The sequence below is a fragment of the Azolla caroliniana genome, unplaced genomic scaffold, assembly GCF_043228905.1.
Source record: "Azolla caroliniana isolate FFs.n. ecotype wild unplaced genomic scaffold, voAzoCaro1.0.p SCAF_2, whole genome shotgun sequence".
Classification (NCBI taxonomy): Eukaryota; Viridiplantae; Streptophyta; class Polypodiopsida; order Salviniales; family Salviniaceae; genus Azolla; species Azolla caroliniana.
The window spans coordinates 2,311,347-2,333,864 of record NW_028230437.1 but is presented as its reverse complement, the minus strand read 5'-3'; the positions used below and the strand labels follow the sequence as shown (position 1 = coordinate 2,333,864).

Below are 22,518 nucleotides of genomic sequence, written 5' to 3'. Positions count from 1 at the left end.
TTTAAAAATCCACCTACCTACCATGACCTTTTTTTTCTATTACACTCTTGAGTTCCGAGTAAATAAAAATAAAAATAAAAAAGAGGAAAAAGAAAAGAATTCCAGAGAGCGGAAGAGGAGGAAAAACGAAAGGTTGAGAGAATCGGGCAAAAGATTGATCCCAGATCTCCACTCAAAAACCCCACACTTCAAAAACTCAAAAAAGCAGAAAAAGCAAAAATAAAAAGCTGAGAAAGCGACATACACAGACAGACACAGAGAGAGAGAGAGAGAGAGACAAAGAGGCGGATGACGTCATGCCCACCCCCCGCCTCTCTCTTTTTCTTCTTCTTCTTCTTCTTCTTTTTTGGCCCCCCTTCTTTGCATCCGTGTCATAGTCTCCCGTTATAACGACCCCCCCCCCCCCCCCCCCCCAATTTGCACTTTATGTTTTATTTTTTAGTCTAGCTTTTTGTTTTTTTTTGTTTTTTAACGGCTGACAATCAAATCTATACATATCTATCCATCATGCCTCTCCATGCCTTTTTTCTTATATATTTATGTATGTCACAAGACTCTCTCTCTCTCTCGCCTTGCATCATCCCCCCAACCTCTTACTCGCCCAGATGGGGCAAGCACGGTCCCGCGTTATGTCCCTAACTAACTGGCTCGACTCATGCATTTCGGATGTTGAGCCTCGTTTCGGATCTCACATTCCAGGCTCAGCTCGGACTTTGCTCCTATGAAACCCCCACAAGCCCTCTCTCATTGAACTGGCCAACTCACTCCTCCTATCCTTTGGGAGAGGGAGGTCGTGGATCCACCCTCACTGCTTTCACATTTAGTTCCTTCACATCAATCTCGAGATTGGAGTGTCTATATATATATGACTTGGTTTTGCACTTTGCGTATTGCTCCAAATAAAAACACATGACCAGGGCCCCCCATGTAGCAAATGGAACCATTCAACTTAAGCAATGTTTAATATATATATATATATATATACACATGTTATTTGTTGAAACTTGACAAACCCAAATAAAAAGAGAAAAGGAAAGGAAATTCATGTTGACCCATGCCATGAGATAGACTAATCTCCATTACATTCTTATCATGCTAGATGATACTCATTCTTCTCTTGAGTAGTAGACTCAAGAATCTCATACACATTAGCTCTTCCATATGTAATATTGAGCATTTCATACACCCTAGATCTACCACATAGTCTTTGGGCCTCTCATACATCCAACCTCTTTAGCTCTCTCCAATTTGATACCTTTAAAAGAACAAATGTAGCAAAATCCCGATTTTCAAATCTTAATTTGTATTTTTCATATCATCAAATATTTGTGTACGATAGAGAGAGACAGAGAGGATATGGAGTTTTCTATTGTTCATTTCATGCTTTGCTAAAATGTGTGTTGTCAACATCCTCATAAAAGCATACACGACATTCTACCCAGTTGTACATGATAATTGGAGTGAAGGCGTACATGTGTAATACAATAAAAAGAGAGTGAGAGAGACGAAGTTTATTAAAGTCTTTAATGAGGCCAACGTAGCCCATGGGACCAAAACAATATACACTCACTCAAAGACAGAGAGAGAGGGGGAGTGGGTGGGTGGGTGGGTTGGTGTTTGCACGATTCGCATAGCTCGATCCGAGATCAAAGATGGTGATCGTTTTCATCTTTCTGAGATATTAGAGATTGTGTAATTATTGAGATATGCAATGTGTTTGATGGTAGGCATGGAGTTAGAGAATATCTATAAAAGTTGTAGGGGCGTATTGATGTCGCAATTTCATTATAGGATCAAGTCCAACTTCTTTCCTCATTGGAGTGTTTGCCTTTCGTATTGGCAATTTAACATGTCCCATACAGTGACGACATCACTTGGTTTGGGTACCATTATAGTGTTTTTCACACACTTTTATTTTTATAACTGTGTGTTTTCACCCCCTGAGAGAGAGAGGGAGAGGGAGAAATGTTTATAACACCAAATGATAACAATTTGTGGAAGGATGTGCCTGGAAGGCATACACCACACAATAGTAAGCCACTTGGGGATGCAATTACTTGGGCACAATGTGAAAACTAAGGTTTTAAATCAATTACGCTCATCATTTTGATATACACACAAGGTTATATACATATTAAAACTAACAAAAAAAATTACTCTTTCAGAATAAACTACATGTAGTAAATTTGAGAGAGAGAGAGAGAGAGAGAGAGAGAGAGAAGGTTAGATTGCAAAGGGCACTTGTGAGGATAGACCATAGTAGGGAGCTATAAGAGGGAGGATCAAATGGCAATTACCTTCCAAGACAAGACATGGCCAACATGAGATATACTCCAAAAAATTCGAATGGCCGAAGCATTTAATAATGTGTATCCTATACTTTAAAACTGCCATCTCAAAATGTTCCATTGTAACATAGTCTAAGCATTCTACGTCGTTAACAAATATATTACAATTCCTAAAACTAAAAAGAAATAATGTCCTAAATATTTATCCTGAGATGAAATGATTTCTCCATTAAGCAACTTTTTTATATGATTTCTTCATTACATGATTCTTTTGTGTGTGCACATGTATGAAGTTTGAACAAGAGAGAATTAATCATCCAAAGCTAGTAATACAATTTTTTGATTCATTACAACAATAACAAACGTATTCTACATATTGTCTTTGGAGTACGCAATTATTTTTCTAGAAAAGGGAGAATTAAAATAGTGTGCATGTATTGAATGCTAAGTATTTTTATTTTTTCCCAAAAATGAATGCCAAGTATTTTACAACTATGCTCAAATGACATGGTGGCATGGATGTATCTCAAAAAAACCTTAAGAAAATGAAAAATTAATCGCACGGAAAAATGATTCTTTACCTCTAGAAAGGATGTGACCAACTTATCTCCAAGTAAAAGAAAAGATATATATTGTATTTTTAAAAATGACGGTGTCCATTATGAGGTATAGCAACAAGAAACTTTGAGAACGAAACCCACATAATTGAGCATAGAGTTCATATTAACCAAATATCAGCAAACAAAATGCCACCATGAGCTATCATTGCCCTTTGGTGAATCGTAAGCCTATTATATATGCTCAAACCTAAATGTATTTCTCACGAGCTCATGAGGTGTGGCTTCATGAATCAAATTTACCAAACTACATCTCTTAGTAGTATATATTGTACAGAAGGGATGTATCATAACCATGTATTAATACTTACGAGTTTTCTCCTAAATGCCCAACAAGCCAATGTATTTTGATGTTTTCCATGTGTAAAAAAGGGAACTCTCCTCTCTTATTGAACTAAACGATAACTAAATTATTTCTATCAAGACCCAACTATTGGTCACATGTATACACCCAGATGTCCTAACCTACTCACAAATGCACAAGCTAGATTGGAAAATGGCTTATAATAATGCTAGATTTAGATGTAGAATAAGAAAATATAATGAAATGAGGCCTTCTACCCCTTGAGGTTTTATCCACACAATATAGAAACTACATAAATCCAACTCTACGTGATCATACAAGTGTCTCGTTCTTGCTCAATCTCATTGAAGGAACTTGATACCAATTGATTTTAGGTTAAAGGTTTGATCTCTCCATGGGTTCACAAAATTCTGAATTACTGTAGATTTTTACTTTCTTCTTGTTGTTCTTGAATAATCTTGTGGTACGGTCATTACCATCTAAGTACATTTGCATCTACATGAGGATTTAAACAACAATGATGACAGTATGATAGACTGTTGCAAGGGGAGTATAACTCATATAATGTCCCAATAAAACCAAGGTCTACATAGTCTAAGGTTTGCACATACATTTGTGAACATATTAAGGCCATTTGATGGAAATGATCTCCAAGTGTGTAACTTAAGTGATTCATAAATATCTATAAATAAATGAACCTCATGTATTTGGCATGGGAATTCACTGAAATCAAACAATGAACAAAACCTTTATTGTAGCATGAATATTAACCAATCAAGAAGGTGCATTTAGTTATTCTCTGAGTTCTTCCCAAACCTTCTTGAGATGTTGAGGCTTATGGTGTCATCCTTTTTGAAACTTCGTGATGACCATGACCTTGAAGCATGGACTACAACAAAAGGAGTGATTGAATCTATGAAGCGATGAGAACAAATTTCATACATTATAGGACAAATTGCAATGTAAGTGTTGGAAGCAATGTGATGATTAAAAAATGAAAGTAAAGATTTCTCATTACAAGAAGATATTGCATCCATGGTGAAAAGTGTTTGTTTTCACTTGCAAGGAAATGAATTCACAACACCAATTTGAGAAAACATGTTGATTTGTATGACATGTTTGGAACCAGAGTGTGGGCAAAGAGAAGCAAATGACTTGCCACAATGTTACACATTGATGCTCTTGAAGAAGAATATGGTTATCTTATGGTAGTGTTGAGGAATAAAGGTAACGGTAAATATTATGATGGTAATGATTCTTATAGTGATGATAAGGAAATGCACATAATGATGACATAATGGTGTTGATATTGATGGTTACTTTGTTACTGAGAATAAAGGAAAAAAAGTTGTGAGAAGTGTTTCTCTCTATCTCTCTCTCTCTCTAGTTGATAATGTATGTCCTTATTTATGTATTCTCTATTAGCGTATGTATTGCACATTTGTTTATCTTCCTCTTCAAAAAAACTAAGCAAGAACATGCGTGTGCCTCAACAATCATTTTTTGTATTGGAAATTTCGTTTGTGCAAACTTCGAGTAGTTTGCCATTGATTCCAAGTGTACATGTGGAGTACAACAATGGTAGGATAAAAAAACAGACGAGTCTAGATTGTCCAAAGTTGATACATATAAGGAGATGAAACCAAGAGGTAGGGTGGTTGCACATAGCAACTGGAGGATCGTTATTTAATACAACTTCATCCTATGTTGAGAGTGTTATGTGCAATTGTGAAAACATGACAACTTGTTGGCGACTAAAATAATGAGAGAGTTGTGAAGAAAATGGCATAGTCTTAAGTACTTTCACAACATTGTTGATAGTAGATACTCGACAACAAATAGAATAAATAACATTGATTTAGATTCACATTATCTAGGCTAGCAATGTACCATCCTATAATTAATGTATATGGATACAATATGTTGTTGTACTTGTACGTATGAAATAAATGACTCTTCTTCTTTGGAATTTTAGGCATGCCCAAAGGGCAATGCCATGATATGTTTGATACTATTGCCTTTTACAAGGTAATACTAAGTTTTCAACTATTAGGTTGTGGATAGTCAATTTGTCAACCATGCTATTTGATTATGCAACAATTATTGGGGGTGTGCAAAGTGAAAATTTGAAATCATGGTTTTAGAATGTGCATGTATGTGCCCAAATCTAGAAGAATGGAAAATTTATTTTAATGACTCCAATTAGAAATATATGTTATGATGAATGCAATATCAAGCCCATCGTGTTAGAGTTGAATCAACATTCTCCATGTTCCAAAAGCACAAATTTTATTGCTACACCATCATGTTAATTGTAATTAATGAGACGAAATGGTTGAGGACATGTAAAGACTCGTATATTATGTACAAAAGCAATGTGTTAACATTGTGCTTTAGGGCATCATGCCACATAAGTTGTAACTTGTAACATTCTAATCTACCCCTCTATACTTAATATTGCACATTGACTTTCTTTGGATTCAGTAAACTTTTGTCACATTCATATAAGACACATAATATTACAGATACTCCACTTCTTGTTCTGAATCAAATCCTCTCACCTCTTTTCGTATCCTTATTTGTTCATCTTATGATCAGGATCAATACAAATTGTGAGCGAAACATGATTTGTCTAGTCTTGCAACTTGAACAATAATTTGTTTTCTTAGGTTTAATTTGTATCTGTGACATATAGTTGTTGCTTAACTTGCATGAATGATTTAAAGGCAAATTAATTTATACATCCCGTGGTTATTTTGGTGTTGATTTTAGGGGATTGTAAAACTGCGTATATCAATCACTTGGATTAAAAAAGGCAACCTATATGTGAACTTGGAGATAGTTTTTCTTATACGACTCTTGCTCACTCAACCGTTCGCGTACTTGTAGTCGCAAGCTAGGAATTTAGAACTCCATTGGCATGACCGCTTCAAGGCCAAAGGCTAGCCGGAACGGGGTCGACTGAATGCTCATCTTATAGGTTGTCCGGTACGCCCATAGAGCACTATGCAACTTTGTGTCTTAGTCCGTCTGGTTCTCGTTCACAATTTTTCGTAATATGTTCTGAAGCGTTTTATTGGTCGATTTTGCCAGTTCGTTTGCCTGGGGGGTAATACGACGTACTCTTCGTATGGACTACTACGTAGAATGTCGTAAATTTTCAACCACTTGGCCGATGAACTGTCCACCTTGGTCGCTCATAAGCTCTATCGGACAAATGGATACCAATCTGTGAAGTCGTGATGAAGGAGAAAAACAGTTTTGGTGGATTTATTGGATTTGACAAAATTTAGTGATATAGAAATGTAACATAAATTCAATATGTCAAGTGGTATTTTATGTGTGAGATTTAGCTAACCAAGTAATTGAATGATAGAACATTGATCTAAGTATGATGAATGCCTTATAATCCAATATTATTTTTAGGAAATTCTCTAGAATATATTTAATATTATCGAATGGAAGGAAAGCAAGAGAGTGCCACTAGAGTTTCTTTCAAAAGAAGTTTCAACATGATCAACAAGCCACATGCCTAAAATCTTCTAGGTGAATTCATAATCAAAGAGTGCGTAACCAAAGGTGAAACACATGATCAAATATGCTGTTTTTGACAATGTGATGCATGGGCTCTTGTTTGCCAATAAAACCAAGTATAAGAGAGGCAAACGAGAAGAAAATCTTGAAAATATTGAAAGGAACTATGGATTGTGACACTGCATTTATAACATGTTTGAGATAAGTTGAAGCATTTCATAAATGAATGATACGAGATCTGCTTTCTATAAAGATAGAAAAAAATATATACCATTCAATTTATGTGAAATACTCATTAATGGCAATTCGTGAATACCATCATATGGGTAATAGGGGCAATCGGGGACAAAATTTCCCAACAATTTAAGGTAGTTTTTAATTATTTTTCTAGATATCTAATAATCGACAGTTTTTAAGTAGTGGATGTACCTCTTGTTCGAAACATATCATGAAGAGTAGCTATTAAAACCCCACATTTTGTTCAATGAATTCAAAGATAATGCCCATTACACCACTTTCTACACAAACATTTCATGCTTTTACCCATAGAGTTGGGCCAACGAAATAACAATAGGGTTTGTGTAATATGTGGTACATGATATAAGTGCTATGTAGAATGTATGGTGGCCTCCCTCGATAAAAAGACATATGTTTACATTTTAAGCTGACATGCAACATCCATGAAATATCTTCATAAGCGCTAATAAGATGTTATGATATAAAGCATTGTATAATTTTTTTTAATGAAAACATATCCTTCCATTAGTTTAAAAAAGCATATCAGCTATAAAATACAAAATGATGGAAAGGAAGTGATTATCCTTCCCCAACCTGTCTTGTGTAAGACAATAGCTAGCCATGAATCATTCGTTTGATAGACTTGATTGAGCACTTCCTCAATAGTTGAAACATACCATGAATTTGCATATGTTCAAACCAAATCAATCTTCCTCATCATGATCATATTACATATCCAGATACCACCTTTGGGTCATCACATGCATCCAATATACCACCACATTTACAATGACCAAGCATCCTCTATTTTCCATATTCAACGTAAAACTAAAGCAAAGAATTATGGTATACAAGTCATTTTTTATGCCTCGATCCATGATTCTAGCATGTATGAACATGCCTTCATGTAAAGCCATGTGATCAACACCCACCTTAAGGTATCTCATCCCATTGAACAATTTATATGCATATGATAAACTTCCACATGTTGCATAAAAATCAATAGTGCTTGTAATGAGCATATTCAAGTTGATACCTAGTTGAGCGATGGCAATATGGTTTTCTTTTCCTTTGTTTTAACTCAGATGTGTTCGAACATGAAAATCACAGCTTGAATGCAAGATTTGAAGAACAACGACACCATCCATCACATAAGAAGAAACAGACTTCTTCCGAATGCATACATAAGAGCATCCCCCCCCCCCCCCCCCCACATGTTTCAATGACTCCATCCATCTCATAGGAAGAAATGGGATTTTGCATACATATCATTTAGCATATTAGTGATTACAAGATCATGTTCCGAACCCTTTTCCTCTCTTTTAACTCAGATGTGTTCGAACATGAAAATCACATCTTGAATGCAAGATTTGAAGAACAATGACACCATCCATCACATAAGAAGAAACAAACTTCTTCCAAATGCATACATAAGAGCATTCCAAACCTTGTTTTCAGATTTCACTTATTATCCTTTTTCTACTGTTCGAAGGGCAAAATTCTAGTTAAGCCATGTTGCCATAATTTCTTTTAATATAATCAACAAATTAGAAAATAAGTCTCGAATGTCTTTCTTCTTGGCCCAAGCCTTGAGATTGCACAAAATCTCAGTTATTTCTTTCTTTTAAACTACTCATAAGTTGCCATTGACATACATAACTCCCAAGACAGAACCAATAACAGTTAACATATCCACATGTTTCATATCGGTGGAGGAAATACCTAGAGAGGTGGCTGATACCTCCAACGTATACAACAATTAACCATGTAAAGTACATTCATCCTTTCCCATCTCTTCTTAAAAACCTCTTTCTTTTGAAAGACTACTGTATCTGAATCACCCTTGATAGCGTCATATTCTCCTTTTAGTGTATGCACCAAGGTAAACCAAATCTCCTTGACTACATCCACAACATTCCATTGCATTTGCTGAAGTATCGTTCGACATCTACTAGTCCACAAAACCCACAATGTTATGGCACTAATAGTCTCCCAAACCACCCCATTTTGTACTGAATTACTAGGCATACACGACGACACTTCCTCAACATATCGACCTCTTGTATGTAATGCAAAGGGTAACCTTTTCTTGTTCATAATCTTGTACCTTACCCTTAATAGCAGCCCACATCACTACTCCCCATTTATATACTCTAGAGCCATATACCTCATGCAATAAACGTAATATCCTTGAGCCCAATTTATTCTTACTCTCCTCCCAAACATAGATCCTTCATCACCTAGAAATAAAGGATTCCAAACCAAGGGTTGATGTAACCATTCATCCATCGAACTGGGCTAGACTTTTAGGGATCACCAAGCTCGCTTTATCACAACAAAGAACCTATCATTATGAAATATTATCTTATGCGAATGAAAGTTAGGAATAAACCACCATTGAAAAGACCTTATCCATTCACCTCCAGCTTTTGGGAAGAACTCTTTCATTCTTAAATGAAGAAGCAGTTTCCACGGTCCATTTCTTGGTAGTAAACCTCGCTCTATAAAATTTTCCAATAGTGCCTTACATTGCATAAGAGGATCTACGAAACCTAAACCCCCTTGAGAGATCGGCGCTATAATAGTTTTCCAAGCTACCTTCGGTCTAACATTCTTAAAATTAGTAGAACCCCATAAGAAATTTCTAATCAACCGTTGTAACTTTGGCAACAAAGATATGAAGAATAACCAAGAGGACAGAATATACCACATTGAGGAGAGTATTACTAGATTAAAAATAACTAGCCTCCCTGCCAATGATAAACTCTTAGAACTCCAAAAGATTAATTTCTTCCTCAAAGAAAGTAGTAATGGTTGAATATGAGCTTCGTGGGGAAGATTAATTCCCACGTGATACCCTAAATATCTCACTGGAGAGCCTTTTGGTATCCAACGTCTGGACACCAAGTAGGAGTGAGACCTCCCCCAACCCAAACTCCCACTGATTTGTGCCAATTAATAATAGCACCTAGAGCATCACAAAAATCATGGCGCCGACAGCAGAGGGGACGGGATAGCAGAGTAACAAAGGCACCGACAGCAGAGGGAGGATCAAACGACATTGTCAATGACATCGTCCTACGACTCAGCCGTGAGGAGCGATGGCAGCAGAAGGATCTTCGAAAAACGACTCGGCTGCTTCAGAGCCTGCACAAACATCAGCCCCAAACCTTTTGGACATCAATGGGACACAGGTATGTCACGAACATCTATTTAATCGCATTGATGTTGAAACTGAACAGGAAACACAAGGGGTGGACAATCAAAATGGTCCCTCAATGCATGCAATGGGAGCCTTTGTTCTCTCCCTGGAGGAAGAATGCCTAATGGAGAGTGAATTAACACGTCTTAAACGGGAATCCTTTGTGGTAAAAGTGGTGGGTAGTCGACCCAATAGAGCAATATTGCGTGATTGGCTGCAAAGTTGTCTACAAGAAGACCTTGGTAGATTGAAGGACATTGCATTTATGGGAAAGGGCTTCTACCATGTTGTAGTGATGCCGGAAACGAATGTATGCAAAATTGTTGAGAGCAGCCCACTGATTTGGCACAATGCGAGGGCCTATGTATTCAATTGGGATGCAGACTTTGACATATGTAAAGCTGATGCTTATATAGGCAATCCTACAGTGGTAACGACATTTTTTCCTGGTTTACCTAAGCAATGGCAATCCTTTCTCCCGGCCATTGGCAAAAGTATGGGAGGTCAATGCCTGGAAAAGACTCTTGCGGAGAGAATAAGTGAAACACCGAGGATCAAACTAATTGTTTCGGATGTAAAGACCTTACCGCAATCAATGTTGTTGAGCAGTAAACAAATGGCTGACCATGTACAAACTGTTGAGTATGTGGGACTCCCAGGGCAATGCTTTGCATGTAGACAGATGGGGCACATGGCCCGAGAATGCCCTAGAGGAAAGGAGAACATGCATCATGGAAATGGGAAGCAAGGACAGAAATGTAAAACAAGTCTGATGCAACAGAAAAATCAACGAATGAACCATGCATTGAGTAAGATGAAGATGGATGGAAACATAACACCTATAAAGGCAAACAAAAAGTCATGGGCGGACAAGGATGGCTCCCACTTAGAAATAAGTATGCGCTCTTAACCTTAGAGGACAATGAATACAAACCTAATGAAAGGGAAGAAAGAACGAAGGCAACTCATGAGAGTAATTATGTGGAAGTAATTAATGATATGACGAAACTACACCAGGAGGACAACTTGGTAGGGGATGTTATTGGCTAGATGCTTCATGAAAGTATAGGCGAGGTAGGAGAATTAAACATAGGAAAGGTCGTAAGCCCATTGAAAGAGCAATCTAAGTCATTGGTGACAACCCTAGATATTAAGGGGATAGCAAAAATGAAAAGGCACATGCGTGCTAAAAAAGAGGAGATGAAGGGGATGGAAAAAATAAAGGGATGCGTAAATGGCCAAGAGTGAACTGGAATCTTCAATACAAGGCGGGCCCCCTCTCGAATACTGGACAACAGATCAAAGTGAATCTAACGGGCAAAAAGTGGTTCAAGGAACTATGTGGAAGTGAGATGAAGAAGGACAACATATGTAGAGTCAATATATATGGCAAATGTAGTGATGGAGGGGTTGCTGGTCTGTCCTATATTTTGGCCTTGGGAACTAAGGAGCCACATAGTAGAGAAGAAGCCCTCGGGTGTTTGGAACAACAAATGGATGTATATGTAGACGCATCATATGGTACCGCAATAGGGATGAAAATGAAAAGACAATGGAAAGATGCCTTGATTTGGAGTTCGGGCAAGGCGAATGAACAAGGCATATGCTTCATAAATGTGAAATTTAGGAAGCTTCCTAATCTGATAACGGAGTTCATGGTATACGTCCCTGAAATGTTGACACAGTTGGAGGAGGAAAATCTCCAAGATCGGATATTAGCTACCATATTGGAAGCGGAAAATGCATTGGCTGGGCCTCAGAAGTTGCAGCTTATATGAATCTCAGTTTGCTAACTTGGAATATACAAGGAATTGGTGGCACCCAATTCCAGATGAAAAAGAATGTGTTGGCTGCTGAAATTCAGCGATGCACTGAGGCAGTGTTGCCTGATATTATCTTGGTGCAGGAGCACCATCTAGACGGGGACAAGATCGATAAAATAGGAAGCATTTGCCCCGGAAACTGGACCAATACAGGGTCAACAGCTACAGGAGATAGGTAGATTCAGGGGGGAGTACTTATAGCTATGAAAGCTAAGTTTACTGCTGACTGTACAGGCAGGGGTAGTTTAATAGAGGGTCGTGCTGTCTACATAAGGATAAAACATAGTTGTGGGCACTTGGGCATACTGAACATTTATGCCCCAAATTCAGCTGTTGAAAGACAAGAATTCTGGTTGCAACTAGTGGCCAAGAAACCAGATGCTGAGTTGTGGATCATTGGAGGAGACTTTAATATGGTGGAGCATCCAGAAGATAGAAGAGGCAATGCAAATGGAACGGTACAGGGGGCAGAGAAGAATGCATGGGATAAGTTTTGTTTAGCATATAATGTGATAGATTGTTGGAATGCCCCTAACTTTCAAATGCAAAAAGAAAAATCTCTTCGCTACTCTAGAGTAGGAGGAAGTGTGCACGGGAGGACGATGTCTAGGCTGGACAGATGGTATTTGGACCCTCGACTCATGGATAGGAAAGGTAGATGCATTATTTGCCCGGGTACAATGTTCTTTGATCATGCCCCAATTCTGTTACACATACAAGAAAACAATCACTGCAAGCCACATAATGTGAAGGTGTGTAAGGAATTGGTTAAGGATACTAAATGGACCGATGATATACAGAAAATATGGTATGATATCAGATGGAGGTACCTTGACCCTGCTCATAGGCTGGCTGGGAAACTTGAGGCATGTGCAAGGTTTTTTCAACAAAAAGCGATTGAAATTAGAAAAGAGATAAGAGAGAAAATGTAGAGAATGCAATGGTCACTTGCTTCTATGCAACGACTAAGAGAATTATACCCACATAATGTATGGATTGAGGCGCAACTTGAGGAGGCGAAAAGCAAATTAGAGAGGTACCAAAAACTTAGGAGTACCTATGCCTATCGAAGTAGGGCAGCAAGCTGGATGAGGGTAGGAGATCGGGTTACTAAAGGTTTTTTTAAAGGTGTTAAATGCAAAGGATCTGGGTTTCAACCTTCATGCTTAAAAAAGACAGATGGCACAATGACCTCGTGCAAAGAGGAAATGCTTGAAATAGCCACAAGCTATTATACTCAACTACTAAATGTATGCAATAAGGATCTGATTCATCAGGTTGCCTTTAGAAATATAATAAAGAGGATACCAAGGAAAGTTACGGCTCAAATGATGGACCAACTAAATACCCCTATAGGTATGCATGAATTGTGGGATGCTATTGGGGATATGAACAAACAAAGCTGTGCAGGAATTGATGGACTTCCTCTATACTTTTACATCCAGTATTGGGATCTAATTAAGGATGACATGCTGGCAGGGATGCAACACATTATGGTAGAAGGACTAATGCCCACAACAATGTGTAGAGGCATGATTTATTTAATACTCAAGGCTGGTAAAGACCTAGCAACGCTTGATAATTGGCGACCACTGACGATCCTCACCAATGCATATAAGATAATGGCCAAAGTCGTAAGTAAGAGATTGAAAATGGTACTTGGGGACATTATACATACTACGCAAACTGGTTTCTTGGAAAACCGGAGTATTGTGGACAATGTGATAACATTCTGGGAATACTCAGCATGGGCTGAGGAGCAAGAAGTGGACCTAGCAGTAATGCTACTTGACTTCGAAAAAGCATATGACAGGATTTCATGGGATTTCCTAGAAGCAGTGATGGCAACCCTAGGTTTTGAACAACAATGGATCCGTGGAATGGGTGCCTTCTACAGAGGTGCATCCAGCCAAGTGTTAATGGCTGGAAGTATGGGGAAGAGCTTTAAGATGCTATGTTCGGTACGCCAAGGATGCCCATTAGCCCCGTATTTATACATAATTGCAGCAGAAGCTTTGCATTATCAAATGGCTGATAGATCTTGGCAAATACAAGGCCTTACCTTACCTTACCTTACGGCATATGCTGATGACACAATGACCTATGTCAAAGGTGATGCACACAACTTGGGCAGATTGCAAAATGCAATTGATGAGTTTTGTAGGGGATCCGATGCTAAAATAAATTGGAATAAATCTATGGGCATTTGGATCAATAATAAACCCATGTTAAACTGGGTCCCCGACCCCAATTTTAGATGGTTGAGGAAAGGAGAAGCTACTAGATACTTGGGCTTCAAAATTGGTATGGACATTGATCGGGCAGAACACTACAATCTCCTAGTGGATAAAATAAAAATGAAGCTAATATGGTGGAATGCAAGAAAACTATCCTTTGCGGGAAAGATTGTGATTGCAAATCAGATTCTAATGGCCACTATATGGCACACTGCTGCATGCTGGATAATCGTGCCCAAGTCGATGAAATTGTTAAAAAAGATCATTAGAAATTTCTTATGGGGGGGCACAGAGGAAAAACAAGCCGTTGCAAAGATTGCTTGGACCACACTTATAAAAAGGAAAAGTGAAGGGGGGGTGGGATTGATAGATCCCGTGAGTCAAACGAAGGCCTTGCTAGGCAAACTAGTGGTCCGGAGCCTACAACCTCCTGAGGCACCTTGGAAAGTTCTATGGCGGCGTAGATGGAAGATGTGGCTACCAAGACAAGGTGGATGTTGGCCTAGCAGCCCATTTTGGGGCTTTGTGCCAGAAATGAGGCCCAAATATGGGGGAAGTATGCAGAGTCTTTGTGTTATCGGAATTATGAAAGCATGGCAAGAAATCAGAAAGGGGATCATATGTAGGTGGAGAAATGATGCATATGCGCGGATATACATGACAATTGTGTGGAACCCATTGATTAGAGATGTGGATGGGCTGATGATAGGCCAAAAAACAGGTTTCAAATGGGCTGAGTTAATCAATGCCCAAGGGAATGCATTAGTGGAGTGGGAGAGGTTTTTGTCCAATGAGGTGGGCACTCAAAAGGCTAGAATATGGAGAATAAGCAGGGGTAAAGGCATGCTCAAGAGAATTACAGATGCCATTGCATGCTACAAGAATACCTTGGAAGAGGAAGAAGTAACAACCTCTGAAATTGCGTGGACAGGTCTTATAGATGCTGAAAAATGTTTAATTGGCATTAAGGGAATGAAAGTAGAATCGAACGAGGTATGCTACTACAAACTAGAGCATGGAAGGGCAAGAGGTGAGCAACCAGTCTTTCAAAGAGAAAAGCCGATTAGGCTGATCGTAAAAACTGGCAAGAATATGAGTATTGACCCTAAGCCAAGGGAAATCACACCGGCGACAGTGTGTTGGCCTATAGAAGGGCATTTGGAGCAGTTATCATGGGACCCAACCAAGTATTTTTGGAGAACTCAAGGACAAACTGATGGGGAAAAGCTGGTTCAATTTTTTAGGTATAACACGAAGATTGGGAGGCAAATTTTTCTAGAACAAAAACATGACAAGGTTGCGGCAAGGAAATTTTGGATGCAGGAGGGCATATGTGAAAGGAGACTAGATAAATTCTGGAAAATGATATGGCATGACAAATATGACCGCAAGATAATGATGTGTTTATGGCTTATTGCACATAGAGCCTTGCCGGTAGGGACGTGGGGTAAAGGCCCCAATGTAGACCCTAGATGTACTGCATGTGGACAGATAGAAAGCATCTCCCATTGTCTATGGGAATGTCGCGATGCAATGGCTATATGGGGAAGGGCACTTCGTTTGCTTTGCCATGCCTCTAGTTCGTTCACCCTCAACTGGGGACATGCTTGTTGGATGTGTCTTGACGTTGATATGGCGACATACGATAGCACATGCAATGCTAAGTACAGAGGGGAGAATGGCATTGTTCGGCTGATCACTGACAACGGGGTACCTACAACTTGTGCACAGAATCAAAAACTTGAAGATCTTTGGATGTTGCTTGCCCCCATTACTATATGGCATATATGGACAACAAGGTGTACCAGGGTATTTTCCGCACACAAACACCCTCCAACTGAATCGATTAAGCTAATTTGGCACACACTCATAACTACACTAAGAACTCAATATGAGCAGATTAATGGTACTAATGATGCTGCAGACCTAATGAGGCTGAATTTTCGAAAAAGATGGTGTACGACACCGATGGCCGCAGCAAATGGAATGGATATACTATGGAAGTATGATGTACCCAGATGGTTGTTTCCCCCTCCCATTAGTTGAACGAGGGGCGTGAAAGACATGGCAAGTGGGATAGTGAAGGTAGGTGATGTATCTGAAAGGATGGCTTGAGTCATATGTAAAAGTGTAAGATAAATAAGTGAGATCTCGTATGTAGGCTAGGATAATCTTGGCATGGCCTACCTGAGAAAGGGATCATGTTCATGTATATTTTAACTAATGGAGTATATTCTCTTTTGGAAAAAAAAAGAAGAAATCATGGATCACATTTTGCACATTACAAAGATTTTTGTCATTGTCTACAACATACAATGTTGTGTCATATACAAATTCACAGTCTAACACAATCTCCTCCACACGTGGCCATTGTATGCCCTTAATAGATGACTTGTTCTTATGCAAGAATGCACTAAAGGCTTCTCCTACGAATAGAAATAAATATGGAGCCAAAGGACATCCTTGTCTCACCGATCTAGTAATTGGAAAATTATTACCTAGTGCATTGGATAATTCTAAACCACTGTATTGTGGAATTAGCCTATAGTTGGACATATTTTGGGCCTTGTAAGAAATGCCATGTCATTCGTTTACTTACAATTTAGGGGATGGCTGAAAATTTAATGAGATGTTATTAACTTATCGTATACCTTTTATTAGAAAATATGCTCATGAGAGGAATCCACAAGACCTTGGTTGGTTTGATTTTGAGTTGTAATGTGATATAGTTAGGGCTTGTTCCTTAGAAGGTCCCCAACAAAAAACTTCAAAATAACTACCTTAGGAAGCTCAAAGTTCCCTAAAGAACAATGGGCTAAACAATTGGGAGAAAGAAAGATCTAACATCTTTCAATAGACCAAAATGGTTTATGAGATCAAAGTAACAATATGGGGCATCTTATTTATTAACAAATTATAATGTTTTAACAATAACTTCTTTTTTTAATAGAATAACAATGTTGAAAACAACTTGTGCAACATAATCTTGAAAGGATATGTACGTAGACTCATATTCTTGAACTCGGTCGGAGGGTGATTCCTTGATTTATGTATAAGCCACCTTGTATAGTCCTTCTGTAATAATCTCTCATAACTAATGGAAAAGTAGCTTCTTTTTGGAAAAAAAAAACTTGTGTGACATAATCCAAGTATTTGTGAAAGAATTAAAATGTGATTATAAAATATACATACATAGTATGTAATAATATGCATTATAGACAAAACCAAACTTAATTTTGAATAAAACCATGATTTTAGGGCAATATTACAATGTACTAGGGAACCAATTTAACTTTATGAAAAATCATAAAGTGGATTATCTAGGCTAACCTAGAATATATTTTTGTAATTCTTGTTTATTGCTTCTCCAATCAATCTGTGCACTAGGCGACGTTATTGTAGGAGATATGGAGTGAAGCTGTAGTCACGGTAAAGAGGCAATACGATGACATCACGGGCAGATCTGATGGAGTCGAAAGACAACGATTAGCCTTCATCTAGCAATGGTTGTCCTCGACCCTTCTTCAGTCCATGGGCCTCCACATAAGATGGAACTATCAAGTCCCTTTTGGGGTTTGTATATAACATTCATAATTGTAAAATTTTATAACTAATGGAAGGAGTTTAGTTTGTGTTTATTGTTTCATAGTTTGAAAACCAATATCCATGGTTGATTTAATGAAATGTTAGCTTAAATGTAGAGATTCTCTAAGGAATTACTAAGGAGACACCTAGGCATTAAGATGGTCATTGATGAGTATCATTGTCATTGGTATGAACTTGGGTTCTTATACATAGTTTAAAAGTTTGGATATAACATTGAAGCAAGCATGCAACAAATCTTCAACTCACAAGAACAAAAAGCGAAATTTTGAGTCTCGAATAAAAGCAAGATTTAAAGAAATAGTTTGAAGGATGGGATGCATTAGAGTCGCTTCATGATGCCTCAATAGATTCTCAATGAATAAGGTATTTTCGCAAACCAATGTATCAATTGATTTGGATGCTTATGCATGACGTGTTGTATTAGATAAGTAACACCAAAATATGAAACCATATTGTTCAAAAGTTATAAAATATGCACTTTTATACCTCATTCTATTTTAAAATAAAGTTGACATAGTAGTTGCAATTGCATCGAGTTTACAATTTCAAACAGTAAATTGCAATCAGTCTCCCAAGGACGTTGCAAAGATATCTAGCTATCTATCTCAGTCAATCAAAACTTTTGCTCCTCCCTTTGCTCCTCCCTTTAGGCATTACATTTAAGTTTTAGGATCAAAGGCAATGTTTTAAGAAGAATAGCACAAACATGTAATCTCTATAATAATACCATCAAGCAGCTTCATGTAGGTCCATGATGCAAGCAAATTATCATCCATTGTAACAACATTTAGGAACTAGAAGGCAATGCAAGAAGTTCACAACAATTGTTACTAATGTAGGCTTAAAAATATACAAAACTCTATAACTAAACAATAAAAAAATATAACAAAGTTTTCAATGTAAAATGAAAAGGCTTCATTGCTCAACTTTAATTTAAAACTCTAATCTCTCCCAAAACCTATAACTTGTAATTATATTGTGGAAATATTGAGCACGTTCATTGCCCTAAGATTGTAAAAAGTAAAACATATTTGCTTACAAGGTTTCTCAAATGATTTTAAGCTTTTGTTTGCACTTTTTAGTTCTTTTCTTAATATTTATGACATTTGGAGCTAAGTTTTTTTAATAAGTATGTATGTACTATATGTATTTTGAAGTACATGTATATTGTGGTGGTCACATGGACCACACCTAGATTAGGCCCCTACCAAGCCCCATGCACCACACATAGACCACACCCAAATTAGGCCCCTACCAAGCCTCATGCACCACACCCAAACTAGGCCCCCACCAAGCCCCATAATTAGTAGAGCTAATTGGAGCGGGAGAACACCCTCCACGCTAAGAGAGAGTCTATAAAATGTAACTTGAGACATAATGAAAAGGAGGGCTATTCTTGAGAGCATTTCACATCTTGAGCATTTCACATCTTGGTGGAGAAGACGGGCCAAGCCACCCCAACTCACGACCCCAACAACGCCCGCCACGATGCAACACGACAACAATGACGGCAACGCAAACTCGATGAATCCGGAATTCCTACAACACAATCAAGGACACCAGCCCACATCGCCAATCGACCAACTGGTTCAAGCTCTGTCCAACATCATTTTACAAGTTAACCATACTAACCAAGCCATGTTGTCCTTTCTTTCAGCACGATCCGAGCCACAACAAAATCTCCCGGACTCTCGAGTTCGCCCAAAACCGTTCTCCGGCCTACCATCGGAAGACGTCCTCTCTTGGCTGGATCATTTCGAAATGGTGGCCAGTTACCACCAGTGGCCACACCCTCGGAAGGCAATGGAGATGAAGACACTCCTCGAGAATATCGCGGCAACATGGCTTGTACAACAACCCGAAGAGACACGCAACGACTGGGATCTGTTACGGGCAGCCATGATTCGGAATTTTGCTCATCAAGACTCCCGCCAGACGGCCCTACAACAACTTGAGTCAATTACCCAACAACCACGCGAACCCATCACCCAGTTCGCGGTTCGTTTTGTGCAGATCCTACGCCGGGCGGACGCCAACATGTCGGAGGACATGAAGTTGTTTTTTTTCTGGCCGCGTATACGACATGACCTCCGCCGCCGTGTACGCGATCAAGGCCCGACGACACTACACGAAGCCATCCTCACTGCCCAACGCATCGAAGCTGCAGACGCGCACGACATGCACACACCAGGTAATCTCAGTCATGATCATACAAACACTATACCAGCCGTCACTCCCATGGACATCGACATCCAGAACGCGCAATTACGTGCCAAGCGTGCATTGCCTGAACGAGACAGCCAGGGACGCCCCAAATGTTTCTACTGCAACAACTATGGCCACATTCGGCGTCACTGCCGAAAGTGGCAGAATCACCAACAGAAGCAGAACATCCAATTGGCTGACGCTGCCTCCCTCTCTGAGCTCCCGGAAAACTAATGCGCGGGGTGCCGCAGGGAGAGCCGCCCCCGCACGTCCACGTCTCCACGTCCTCAACTTCTCCTGTTTCTCCCACGATCGAGCCGCCCCCGCACGTCCACGCCTCCACTTCATCAACTTCGCCCATTTGTACCACAATCGCCCGCCTCCAGCACACAACCCAAGAAGTTCTCCTCGACTCCGGCAGCAGCATCTCTTCCATCAGCGCAGATTTAGTCACCCAATTACAACTTCCCACGAGCCACGCACCGCCCATTAAAATCCTCTTCGGCGACCAACAACGGGTGTACCACTCACATACGCAAGTCAGGTGCATGCTCACCATTAGTTCCGCCCAGATCCACCATCGTTTCTACGTCCTCCCGCGCCAGTTGTTCCCAATCACCTTGGGATGTGATTGGTTCCTCCATAGTCGAGCCTGTCTCGATTTCTCCGCACAACAGCTCATCCTCCCAAATCACATTCCGATCGCGCTCTTCACTACTCCGCAGGATACCACCCACATCAGCAACACACAATACCTGATATCACCGGCGGAGCGCATCAACGACATCAGACGGCTCCTCGCCACCTTTCCCTCGTTGTCTACACCACCTGTAAAACCTCCCTCGGTTCGTTTTCCGATTCACCACACGATTCCTACAGGCAACGCCCGCCCCATCAACGCAGCTCCCCGACGTCGCTCGCCTCTCGACCACGTGCGCATCGACAACACTGTCAAAACTATGCTCCAACAAGGGATTATCACACCTTCCAAGAGCGAGTGGATCTCGGAGCCACACATGGTAAAGAAAGGGGATGGTTCTTACCGCTTTTGTGTCGACTTCCGACAACTGAACCATGTCACCACCCATGACCGATACCCTCTCCCTCGTATCGATGACCTCCTCGACCAGCTTGGCAAATCAAAGTACTTCACCTCCCTCGATCTAGCCTCGGGATATTGGCAGATCCCGATGAATCCTCACGATGCCCACAAAACTGCATTCCGCACTAGGAAAGGCATTTTTCAGTTCAAACGGATGCCCTTTGGCCTATCTGATGCGGGGAGCACATTCCAGCGAATGGCTAATGCCATCTTCGATGATCTCATCACCCGCCGTGTCGTCATCGTCTATCTAGACGATATTCTGGTACATACAAGCACTTGGCCAGAACACCTTCAAGTCCTTCGGGAGGTCCTAACTTGTGTTCAACGCTATCGATTGCAGCTGCAATGGAAGAAGTGCCGATGGGGTAGTACGTGCCTCCGCTTCCTTGGGTACGTCATCTTCTCCGACGGAATACAAATGGACCCGGAGAAGACAGAAGCAGTCCAAAAATCCCCACGCCCCACCATAGTCAAGCAGCTTCAACGCTTCCTCGGCCTCCTCACGTTCTCTCTTCGTTTCATCCCACGGCTAGCTGACCTGTCAGCCCCACTACGCGCGCACCTACAAAAAGACGCACCCTTCCTGTGGACCGAAGCCTGCGAATCCAGCTTCCTGCAGCTCAAGAGAACACTCCAAGCCTCTGACCTCCTGGCCCACCCTGATTTCACGAAGCCTTTCCATCTGCAGACGGATGCCTCCAATGTCGGCCTTGGTGCGGTCCTGCTCCAATCCGACGACAACGACCAACTCCGCCCGATTGCCTACATCAGTCGGTCACTTACCAAAGCCGAACAAAATTACTCGACAACTGAAAAAGAGTTCCTCGCCATCGTCTGGGCATTCCATCGTTTCCACCCATACCTTCACGGATCAAATACATCAGTCGAAACCGACCATCAGCCATTGCTCTCCCTCATAAAGAAGGCTCATCCACCCGGCCGCTTACTTCGTTGGGTTTTGGCGCTACAGGATTACACATTCACTCTGCGCTATCGCCATGGTCCACAAAACATCGTCGCCGATGGATTATCCTGCATATCCTTTCAGGCGAACCAGATCACCTCCAACACAATCGATTTCCCCATATCCTCATCCCAAATGGCCAACATGCAACAACACGACAAACAAATCCAAGATATCTGCCACCGCCTACGAGCTGAACCGACATCATCCCTCACCAAGCAATTCATGATCCAGGATAATGTCCTACTGTTTTGTCAAGTAGGCAAAGAACCCCGAGTCTACGTGCCTGAGCAACTACGCCAGTCTTACCTTCGTTTCTTCCACGATCACCCGTTGTCCGGCCACTTGGGTTTTCATAAGGTGCTCGACAAAATTCGTCGCAAATTCTATTGGCCT

At 40.2% G+C, this 22,518-nt stretch overlaps 1 protein-coding gene across 1 annotated transcript; it reads left to right on the top strand.

The window, feature by feature from the left end:
- The first annotated feature begins 19,372 nt into the window (after positions 1-19,372).
- LOC147867061 (uncharacterized) lies at positions 19,373-20,287 on the top strand. Its single transcript, XM_087339629.1, has one exon. The coding sequence runs from the start codon at positions 19,373-19,375 to the stop codon at positions 20,285-20,287; it is 915 nt and encodes a 304-aa protein (XP_087195755.1).
- Positions 20,288-22,518: the final 2,231 nt, after the last annotated feature.

Excerpts from the sequence above, each read along its gene's own strand:
- LOC147867061 (XM_087339629.1), top strand. The coding sequence starts at position 19,373 with ATGAATCCGGAATTCCTACAACACAATCAAGGACACCAGCCCACATCG.